We start from the raw sequence: 10,824 nt of genomic DNA, 5'->3' as shown, positions 1-10,824 counted from the left end.
CCCTTAAACTGAGAGGGCCCCCACTGAGAAAGCTTTGCAACAAGAGGACCCATACGAAGGGTCACTGCAGCCACAAGAGGGGCTCCCCAAGGGGCCCCCTGGGGGGCCCCCGTCACTAGGGGGGCCCCGTAGGGGGCCCCCCTCACTAAGGGGGCCCCTTGGGGGGCCCCCTCGGCGCAGCTTGGCCTGCGTGCCTGAGGTTTGAGCTGCTAAAATTAGAGATAAGGGTTTAGGAGCAAGGGTTTAGGGTTTAAGTCTTGGCTCCAGATGCTTTGGCCTCAACGCCAATAGAGCGGCTGGCAGCGGCTGCTAGTGCTGCAGGCAAATAGTAGCAGCGGCAGCAGCTGCTGCTGCAGCAGCTGGAGCTGCAGCAGCTGCTGCAGCAGCAGCTGCTGCAGCAGCTGGAGCTGCAGCAGCTGCTGCAGCAGCAGCTGCAGGCTTATGGCCACTTGGTTGATGTCATAATCATAAACTGCTGCTGCGCCTGTTTCTCTAAAGCCAGCAGGGTAGACACGGAGGCGGCGATCTCCTGCAGCAGCAGCAGCAGCAGCAGCAACAGCAGCAGACGCAGCAGCAGCAGCAGACGCAGCAGCAGCACAGGGGAGTCTGAGTCGGCTGCCCCCAAACCCTCGCAAACCCTAGGAAGCGTCTGCAGCTGTTGCTGTGGACGCCCGGCGACAACAAACTCTAAACCCCAAACCCTAAACCCTAAACCCTACTTGGAGATGCTTGCGGGTGGCAGCATTGCCCTGCTCAGTTTTGTGCTGTCCATACACCGGAAGTTCCGCCTGCTTTGCGGCGCCGCGCTGTCTTCGGGTGTCTGCAGCGCCACAAAACCCTAAACCCTAAACCCTAAACCCTCGAGAGAAAGGCTCAAACGACGGAGGGAAGATGCAAAGACACGGAAAGGAGATTAAAAATATCAAAAGGAATTAAAAAGAAAAAGAAGATTAAATGGAACTAAAAAGAAGACAAAAAAGAAGACAAACGGGAATTAAAATGGCGATAAAAAGGAATTAAAAGGAAATTAAAAAGAAGATTAAAATGGAATTAAAAAAAGATAAAAGAGAGATATTTAAAGAAGACAGAAAGAAGACAAAAAAAGAAAAAATAAAAGAAGATAAAAAAGAAATAAAAAGGATTAAAAAAGAAATTTGAAAAGTCAAAAAGAAATAAAAAGGATTAAAAAAGAAATTTGACTAAACCCTAAAAATAAAAAGACAAATAAAATCTCACTGTCTTCTGGGTCTTCGAGCTTCTTAAAAGGGTCGGCAATGCCTGCAGACAAAATAATAATAAATAAATAATTAAATTAAATAATTAAATTAAATAATTAAAAAAATAAATTAAATAATTAAATTAAACTAAATAATTAAATTAATTAAATTAAATAATTAATTAATACCCGGGTAGTAGAAATAGGTGGGGTGGAGGCAGGGAAGCTCTTGGCCTATCTTGCGCTGGATCTCTGCGGGCAAAACCCTAAACCCTAAACCCTAAACCCTAAACGCTAAACCCTCGGCCCTTGAAGTTAAGCCCAAACCCCAAGCTACAGCCCCTACCCGCGAAGTTCTTATCTCTGAAATCCAAACCCTAAACCCTAAACCCTAAACCCTCGACAACACACCTGCGAGAAGTTGCGGCTCGTCGTACCAAATGGTGCAGCCACCCTGCAGACAAAACCCCAAACCCTAAACCCTAAACCCTAAACCCTAGACGCTGGTTGGGGCTGGACAGTTGAGACAAAGGGCGTCTCCAGGAGGACAGAAAAGGGCCAGAGCCCAGGGCTCATCCAGCGCGAGGGTTTAGGGTTTAGGGTTTAGGGTTTAGTTCCCACATCTTGGGCAAGCCGCCTGTCGGAGCAGCCTCTCCCTCTGTCAGGGCAAGAGTGATACCTGAAGAGGAAATTAAAAAAAAACAAAACCCTAAACCCTAAATCCTAAACCCTAAGGCAAGACAAGAAGTCAAGGAAAGAGTCGCAGTGCAGCGCGAGGAACTGAAAGGTTTAGGGTTTAGGGTTTGGCGGCCAGGGCTTGGGCCTGCACATTAGGGTTTCGGCCAGGGCAGCTAGGGTTTAGGGTTTAGGGTTTAGGGTTTAGGCAGCTCTGCTGCTTCGAAGCCGGGCCCGGGCCGAGGCCCCACGCCCTACGCCCCACGCCCTCGGGCCCTAGAGCCCACGCCATTGGGCCCGAGGACCTGGGGTTTAGGGCTTAGGGTTTAGGGTTTAGGGTTTAGGGTTTACCAAACCCTCTCTTTGTGAGTAGAAACTATGCAAACCGCCAATCCCATACACTCCGCGCGGCCCACGCGGCCCACGCGGTGGAAAAACTGTTCGGGCGAATCCGGCAGAGTCAGCATTATAAGAAAAGGGAGGTTCTGCGCAAACCCTAAACCCTAAACCCTAAACCCTAAACCCTAAGCCCTGAACCCTAGACCCTGGCCGTGGCTGTCTGAGGATATTTTGAGCAAACCCTGAAGCCCAGCTCCAAACCCTGAATTTAGAACCCTAAACCCTAAACTCGGCGTTTTCAGGAAACAGGGATTCTGCGCAAACCCTAAACCCTAAACCCTAAACCCCAGACCCTAATCCCTCGGCACTGGCCTTCGGAGCAGCTCTGCGCAGCCCCAGACCCCCAACCCTAAACCCTAAACCCTAAACTCCCAAGCAGGAGCCGTTTTTGAGTTTCGCACGAGCGGCGCTGCGCGAGGGAGCTGAGGGTTTAGGGTTTAGGGATTGGAACTAGAGAGGCCCCCAGGGAAGAATAAAAAGAATAAAAAGAATAAAAAGAATTAACTTATATAAAATGAAAAGAATCAAATTACCTTTATGTCAATTCCTCTTGCAGCCACATCTGTGCAAATCAAAAAACGCGCATCTCCCGCTTTGAAGTGCTGTACATACACCCGAAAAAAGAGGCCACAAAGGTTCCGCTTTTTAATTTCTTTTTCATTTCATTTTAAAATATAAAAACAATTTAATATTTGAGAAGTTCTTATTAAGTTATTATTAGTGTCAATGTGATTATAAATGCGCAAATATAAAAGCATTTGCGCGCGATTATTTTCCATCTGCAAAAATGAAATATTTGCAAGTATTTTTACAAACATTTCTGTGATTTTCCTCAGCAGCAGGAATGAAATGAAAATAAACCTCTACTTCAATTTGATTTGTAAAAAAAGAAAAAGAAAGAAGAGAGTTACAACACTAAAGCCAAGTTCAGGCACGCGAGCAGCTACTTCAGGTGTATAGGCAGCTATTTTAGGTGTACAGGCAGCTACTTGAGGTGTATAGACAGCTATTTGAGGTGTACAGGCAGATAACTGAGGTGTATAGGCAGCTATTTGAGGTGTATAGGCAGCTATTTGAGGTGTATGGGCAGCTATTTGAGGTGTATAGACACCTCAAGGTTGGCATATCTCTCTTGGTTCGAACGCATGCCTGCAACGACGACGCATGCGTAGGGGTTTTCCTTTCCAGATTCCATCTTTCCTAAAAAAGAAAACAGCAAACCCTAAACCCTAAACCCTAAACCCTAGCCCCTGACCTGAATCCCTGCACCGAAAGCGGGAGGACTGCAACAAAGACTGGCAACAAGAGCGAGGTGAGCAGAAGCAGCTTTTGTGGTTTAGGGTTTAGGGTTTGTAGCAGTGGCGTTCAGTTTAGCGCCTAGGGTTTAGGGTTTAGGGTTTAGGGTTGCCGGCACCAAAAAAGCGAAAAAAGAAGCTTTGAGAAAGCGGAAAAAGAGACAAAGAAACAAAGAAACAAGGGCGAAGAAGCAAGAAGAAAAGAAAAAGAAAAGAAAAAGAAAAGACAAAACCCTCGCCTGAAAACTTCTTGCCGCCCCCCAACTTCAAAAGAAACTTCTCCATTAAATCGCAGTCTTGATTAGTTCGACAAACAATCATGCAAGAGTCCATCTTGAGGGCATCTGCGATGGCCACTGCCGCCTGCGAAGCAGCAGCAGCCTAGGGTTTAGGGTTTAGGGTTTAGGGTTTAGGGTTTGGGGTTTGCGGCTGGGGATGGGCGGAGAGAGGCCAACTCGCAGACGCCACGGGCTTTGGTAGAGGCTTTGGGCTTCGCGCTTTAGCGGCAAAGCTAGGGTTTAGGGTTTAGGGTTTAGGGTTTGGTAGTTGGGGCTTGAGGCGCTTGGCTCCGCAGGGGCGCAGCTAGGGTTTAGGATTTAGGGTTTAGGGTTTGGTACTTGGGGCTTGAGGTACTTGGTTCGGCAGGACAAGAAGTCGGGGTCCTTGCAGTTCACCGCAGCAGCAGCAGCAGCACCTGCTGCTGCTGCTGCTGCTGCTGCTGCTACCTGCCCCACATGCACCCCGTCAGTCTCGGGGGGCCCCACAGAGGCGTCGAAGGGAAGCGCGCACTGCAGCCCCTGAGTCAACAACGCATGCATGCAGCCCCAAAACGCATGCACGCACGCATGCATGCATGCATGCATGCATGCATGGTGTGCATGCACGCATGCATGGTGTGCATGCGATCTTTGGCTGGTGCCCCTGCATGCGTCCAAGCATGCATGCATGCATGCATGCATGCATGCATGTCGACGCGCTGCCACTGCCTCTGCCTGCTTGGCTATCTGCCAGCAGGTCTATTTGCATGCATGCATGCATGCAATCCCGCATGCATGCACGCGTGCATGCATGCATGCATGCATGCATGCATGCTGGACTGCTGCGTGTGTGGGTGCATTTGTGTGTGTGCATTTTGCTATTTGTGGTGTCTCTTTCTGGCTTCGCGCTGCGGATGCGTTTTGCATGCGTTTCGCATGCGTTTTGCATGCGTTTTGCATGCGTTTTGCATGCGTTTTGCATGCGTTTGGGGCTGGAGCAGACCTGAGAAGGGTCGAGGGAATAAAGAGCGACTCTTGCTGCATCTGGCAAAACCGCCAAACCCTTCAAGTCCGCCCATGCTGCAGCAGGAGCCAGCAGCTGCAGTGCAGCAGCAGCAGCAGCAGAGTGCAGCGTCGCGGAGAAAAAAAGGGTTTGCGGCCGCCGCCCCGCAGCCCCCAGACCCAGCAGCTGCAGCCTGCGCAAACCCTAAACCCTAAACCCTAAACCCTAAACCCTAATCCCTAAACCCTAAGCCCTAGCGCGGGCCAGCAACGCGAAGTGCGACCCGGGCAGCCAAAGAACGGGGACCAAACGCCACTGCAAACCCTCGTGACCGCTACCCCAAACCTAAACCCTAAACCCTAAACCCTAAACCCTAAACCCTTGGGAGGGCCAGGAAAGCAAAGGAGGGCCCGGGAATAGCCAAAGAACAGCGTCGGGAAACCCCTGCAAACCCTCCTCAAACCTCAAACCCCAAACCCCAAACCCCAAGCCCCAAGCCCCAAACCCTAAACCCTAAACCCTAAACCCTAAACCCTAAACCCTAAACCCTAAACCCTACTCGTGGAGCTTCTTGGCGCCCTGGTCCTTGACCACTTCGTCGGCCTCGTCAATTATTAAAAGCTGCAAACGGCTGAGAGGAATTTGCCGCCGCTTCGCGAGTTCGAGGGTTTTGTCCAAAGTCCCCACCAGCACGTCCGTCTAAACACAAACCCTAAACCCTAAACCCTAAACCCTAGACCCTGGGCGCTCGGAACAAGGCACCCTTCAAGGGCTCTGAGACACTGAGCTCTTCAGAACCAGACTCTCCAGGGAAGTTAAACCCTCATGCAACTCCCCAGAAGCTTCAAACCCTAAACCCTAAACCCTAAACCCTGCTCACACTTTTAAAGTCTGTCCTGTGAGCTGAGCCGCCGCCTGGACCCCCACCAACACACGACTCTATGATGAGACGGGGGTTCTCCAACACTCTCCCTGAAGCGGCCAAACCCTAAACCCTAAACCCTAAACCCTAAACTCTAAACCCTATACCCTTGTACTTATGTACGCGCCCCCTATGCTCGTAGTGGCCTGCACACTGAAGCTGCGCACTCATCTCACGAACAGCAACAGCAGCGGCAGGAAGGGCAGCAGCAACCGCAGCAGCAGCAGCAGCAACAGCAGCAGCAGCAACAGCAGCAGCAACAGCAACAGCAGCAGCAGCAGCCCCACCAAACTGCTTGTAGCAATTGTAAGTTTGAATGACGAGGTCGCGGGTAGGGGCGATGCAGATGCAGAGAGGCCCGGAGCCCTGCAGCAGGTTGCTGCTGCTGCTGCTGCTGCTGCTGCTGCTGCTGCTGTTGCCGCTGCCTGCAGCAGGCAGTGAGTCGGTCCTCGTCAGCTGCCCCACTTCGGCCACGCCTTCTATGGGAAATAAAAAGTTAGAGAATCGCACATCCACCTGCGCACCAAACCCTAAACCCTAAACCCTAAACCCTAAACCCTAAACCCTAAAAAGAGGCCAGTTCCGAACCCTATTACGCCGAAGCCCCGATCGCCCAGTTCGTCCATTTCTTTAAAGGTACATGCAGGGATCTAGAAACGAGGGTTTAGGGTTCGCCGTCGAGGGTTTAGGGTTTAGGGTTTGGGACCTCGAAACCCTTGCCGCAAACCCCCGGACGCAGGGGGGTTGCTGCAACAGCAGCAGGAAGGGGAAAAGCAACTCCCATGGGTCTTCCATTTATATAAAAAGAAACGGAGCCGCAGCTGCTGCTGCTGCTGCTGCTGCTGCTGCTGTCGCGCTCGATTACGCACCCCACTGCGTCGCCAGGCCCAAACGGACAGCCGTAGTCAAGGAACTTCCTGCATGCAAACCCTAAACCCTAAACCCTAAACCCTAAACCCTCAGCTGACTAAACCTTTGGGCGAAGTGACGCAGCAGGGACTGCCCACGAGAGCTGCAGCCGCGGCCAGAGTTGGCGCCCGGAAAAAACCACCTGTGGGGTTTAGGGTTTAGGGTTTAGGGTTTAGGGTTTAGGGTTTGGGACCCGTTCCAGCTCTTCTTTCCAGTGCTTCCAAAACCAAAAGAAAAAATGTCTAAACCCAAAACCCTAGAACGCGCTTTGCTGCCGAAGCCCACGCGCACGAGCCCGCGGTGTACGTACACCTCAAACTGCAAGCACACCCAGCCCCAACCCCTGCTGCTGCTGCTGCTGCTGCTGCTGCTGCTAGCTTGAACGCTCGTGCGCTGGCCGTGAGACCATTCACTGTTGCTGTTGCTGCTGCTGTCGCTGCAGCAATTAGTTTCAAAGCTCGTGAACAGGCCGCAAGGCTATTTGCTGCTGCTGCTGCTGTATCTCGTGCTGCTACCGCTGCTGCTGCAGTTCATGCTGCTGCTGCTGCTGCTGCTGCGTACTGACCGCATATTTGCCCCTGTAGATGTCTGCTGGGGCTCTGAACCCCCTCCAGTTGTCTGCGTCAGTGCACACTAGATTTATAGGCGGAGCTGCTGCTGCTGCTGCTGCTGCTGCTGCTGCTGCTGCTGCTGCTGCTGGGCGTGGGGTCCAAATGATCTGCATGTCCCGGTCGCTGCCATCAGTCTGCCAACCTGCGGCCCCTGAGGCGTACGCACACCTCAAGTACACGGCGCATGTAGCAGCAGCAGCTGCTGCAGCAGCAGCAGCTGCTGCAGCAGCAGAAGCAGCAACAATGAGCGCAGCTGCAGCTGCTGCACTGCCCAAGCCAGCCACGGGCCAGCAGAAGCACTCGAGGCAGCAGCAGCAGCCTCAGCAGTGCCACGGCCCAGAGAAGCAGCAGCAGCAGCAGCAGCAGCAGAGGTGCCCACCTCCGGCAGGAGCAGGCGCTGCTGCTGCTGCTGCTGCTCCCACTACTCCTGCTGCTTCTGCTGCTGGAGTAACAGCAACGCCCCGTAAAGCCTCATGAACCAGCTGCAGCGAAGGAAGCACAAATGCTGCAGTCTTGCCGCTGCCAGTTTCTGCTGCTGCGCACACATCGCCTCCCTGCAGCAGCACAAAGCCCAAACCCTAAACCCCAAACCCTAAACCCTAAACCCTAAACCCTCGGAGGAGGCGCAACAACCGCCCCCGCGCCCCCTGCAGCCGCGAGCTGCCCCCGCGGCAGCCCGCGGCCCAGGGGCGCGGCGAGGGACTCGCGTTAGGGCTTACAGCCCAGGGTTTAGGGTTTAGGGTTTAGGGTTTAGGGTTTACGCCCAAGATGAGGGGGATGGCCTCGGCCTGAATGGCCGTGGGAAGCGCCCAGCCCTCGTCTTCTGTTGCAGAAACGAGTTCTGGGCAAAGAGCGAATTCAGCAAAGGCTGCCATAGCTGAGGTGTACGTACACCCGAAGCTGTCGGGTGCAGCGGGGAGCGCAGGGTGTATAGGCAGCTTCCCGGGCTCGCGGGGAGCTAATTGGACGCAGTTTTCCGTCAAATGATTTATTTTGTTTATTTGTTTTTCATAAATTTTAAAAAACTCGAAGAAGGACCCAAGTGGACCCCGGGAAGCTCCTGCCTACTTGCTGCGCAAAGTCGCAGTCGGCAGACGCTAGGGTTTAGGGTTTGCGATTAGGGTTTGTTTAATTAACTTTGCCCTTTTATTTTTACGTTTTACGTTTTACCTTTTACTTTTTATTTTAATTCTTTTGTTTTATTCATCTTTATCTATCTTGTGGCGCGCGGGGAGCAGCAACCGCCGACACCAGCCAGAACTCTAAACCCTAAACCCTAAACCCTAAACCCTAAACCCCAGAAACATAGCCTTTGAGCTTCAAGCATTATGCCCTAGGCACTAAACCCTAGACCTTAAATCCTAGGAAGGCCCTAAACCCTAAACCCTAATCCCTGGCGGGACCATACGCGCTAAACCTTAAACCCTAAACCCTAAACCCTAGCTTAAATCTCGGGTTTTCCATGCTGCCTCTGCTGCTGCTGCGCTGCACATTTGCTGCTGCTGTTTTGTGTCCTTAGCTTCTGTGTTGCTGCAACTGCTTCTGTGTTTTTTTATTTGTGTCTCTTTATTCAATCAAATTAATTAATTTAATTTAATTTAATTTAATTTAATTAACTTCCGTGTCTCCTTATTTGTCTCCTAAATTTTACTGCTATTCAGATATCCCCTTATTCTCAACTTGTTGTCTCCCCTGCTGCTGCTGCTGCTGCTGCTAGGGTTTGCTGCTCTCGCCTGGTTGTACGCAGCCGCAGCCGCTGCAGCTGCAGCAGCAGCAGCAGCAGCAAGTGCAGCAAGTGCAGCAAGTGCTGCTGCTGCTGCTGCTGAGTTCCGTGTCTCCTTTGTCTCCCTCTTTGCCTTCTGTCTTCTTTTCTTTTCTGTTTTCTTCCGTTCTTTTGTCCCTTTGAAGCTCTTGCCTCTTTTTGCTTCTGTGTTGTTGCTGCTGCTGCTGCTGCTGCTGCTATCTCTGCGCGACTGTCAACAAAAGGCTTGTGTCTGCAACGGTTTAGGGTTTAGGGTTTAGGGTTTAGCGTTTAGGAGTTTCCTCCTACCCAGCTCAAACCACGCCAAGGAACGCTTGCTGCTGCTCAGCCAGCTGTCTGCTGCACTGCCTTTGCAGCAGCAGCAGCAGCAGCATCAGCAGCAGCCGCAGCGCCTGCAGCAGCAGCAGCAGCAGCAGCAGCAGCCTTTTTTCTTCGTGCTGCTAGTGTCGCTAGTGCTTCTGCCGTTGGAAAAGGTGCTGCTGCTGCTTTGCTGCTGCTCTTCTGGTGCTCTTGCTGCGTCCGTTATTGCTGCTGTTCCTGCTGCTGCTGCTGCTGCTGCTGCTCTTCCTGCTGCTGCTGCTGCTGCATGTCAAATCTGAATCGGACTTTGGGGCTTCTGCTCTGGGGGGAGACCACGGACAACAGCTTCCCACGTCTCTCGTGCGGCTTCTTCCTGCAGCAGCAGCAGCAACAACAGCAGCAGTTGCAAGGGCAGCGGCAGCAGCGGCAACAGCAGCAGTTGCAACGGCAGCGGCAGCAGCAGCAGCAGCAACAAGCAAACCCAACAAACGCACAGGGCGGGACAACAGAAAGACCCCGCCGAGGCAGCGCTGCTGCTGCCACCAGCAGCAGCAGCAGCAGCAGCAGCAGCAGCAGCAGCAGCAGCAAGGCGCTGACCACAGGTTTGTTTCTTGTGTCCACAGCGGGGTGAATGTGCAGCTCCAGAGGTGTCTCCGTCGGCAGCGGCAGGGGGGCCCCCACTGGCTGCAGCTTGTGGGCCCCCACGATGGAGACTGGCAGCAAAAACAAACCCAGCTGCAGCAGCAGCAGCAGCAGCAGCAGCAGCAGGAGGGCGCGGGCGTTCGCTGGGTCTGCATGGCTGCTGCAAGTTTGCGGCCCCTTGGACTGTCTCAAGCAGCACTTATTCAATTCTTTTTAATTCTTTTTATTCTTTTTGATTTTTTAATTTAATTTAATTTTATTTTGTTTTATTTTATTTATTTCTCACCTTCTTTGCTATTTGGAAAAGACCCAACTTTGGCGGCTTCGCCCGCCCATCCCGCGCTCTGCTGCCTTCGGGAAACCCTAAAAAAACTGGAGGCGCACAAGGGGCCCCGGGGGCCCCCCGGGGGGCCCCCCAAGGGGCCCCCTGAGGGGCCCCCCGAGGGGGCCCCTCAGGGGGCCCTCCCGGGGCCCCCTCAAGGGGGGCTCCCTCAGAAGCGCCCTCAGGGGCCTCCTCAGGGGCCTCCCCAAGAGCTTCCCCCGGGGCCCCTCCAGGGGCCCCCCCGGGGGCCTCTTTAGGGGCCCCCGGGGGGGCCCCCTGTGGGGCCGCACACTGTGGGGTCCCTGGCTCTGGACACCCCACAGGTGCTGGGGGCCCCTGCCGGGGGGCCCCCAGCTGTGGGGCCCCACAGGCAGGGGCCTCCTCGAGGGTGTCCTGCTGGGGGTTTGCCTGGGGGGCCCCTGGGGGCGGCTGCGAGGGGTCGGGGGGGGGCCCCCCGGGGGGGCCCCCAGGGGGGGCCCCCCCGGGAGGGTACAGGGGGGCCCCCCTGAGA

At 53.6% G+C, this 10,824-nt stretch overlaps 2 protein-coding genes across 2 annotated transcripts in view; both read right to left on the bottom strand.

Moving 5' to 3' along the window:
- Positions 1-439: 439 nt before the first annotated feature.
- Positions 440-8,162, bottom strand: ETH_00012830 (ATP-dependent RNA helicase DDX family protein, putative; the record flags this gene model as incomplete). Its single annotated transcript, XM_013379348.1, has 20 exons — positions 440-529; positions 720-820; positions 1,237-1,278; positions 1,406-1,468; positions 1,628-1,670; positions 1,838-1,895; positions 2,243-2,376; positions 2,824-2,892; positions 3,402-3,490; positions 3,825-3,948; positions 4,203-4,382; positions 4,846-5,038; positions 5,405-5,544; positions 5,726-5,817; positions 6,055-6,283; positions 6,474-6,684; positions 6,870-6,994; positions 7,242-7,438; positions 7,667-7,841; positions 8,049-8,162. The coding sequence occupies 20 exons, from the start codon at positions 8,160-8,162 to the stop codon at positions 440-442; spliced, it is 2,469 nt and encodes an 822-aa protein (XP_013234802.1).
- Positions 8,163-9,571: 1,409 nt separating this feature from the next.
- The window catches only part of ETH_00012825 (1-acyl-sn-glycerol-3-phosphate acyltransferase, putative), a gene marked incomplete at both ends in the record, with an annotated part of 3,274 nt that continues 2,021 nt past the window's right edge, over positions 9,572-10,824 (bottom strand). Inside the window, 2 exons of the mRNA XM_013379347.1 lie at positions 9,572-10,084; positions 10,278-10,824. The exon at positions 10,278-10,824 is cut by the window's right edge and continues 121 nt beyond it. Of these exons, the coding sequence (XP_013234801.1) occupies positions 9,572-10,084; positions 10,278-10,824 (1,060 nt within the window). The remainder of the gene's footprint in view (positions 10,085-10,277) is intronic.

This window comes from Eimeria tenella, genomic scaffold, assembly GCF_000499545.2.
Source record: "Eimeria tenella Houghton genomic scaffold, Eth_scaff231, whole genome shotgun sequence".
NCBI classification, from domain to species: domain Eukaryota; phylum Apicomplexa; class Conoidasida; order Eucoccidiorida; family Eimeriidae; genus Eimeria; species Eimeria tenella.
This window is presented reverse-complemented; position numbering and strand designations above follow the sequence as displayed.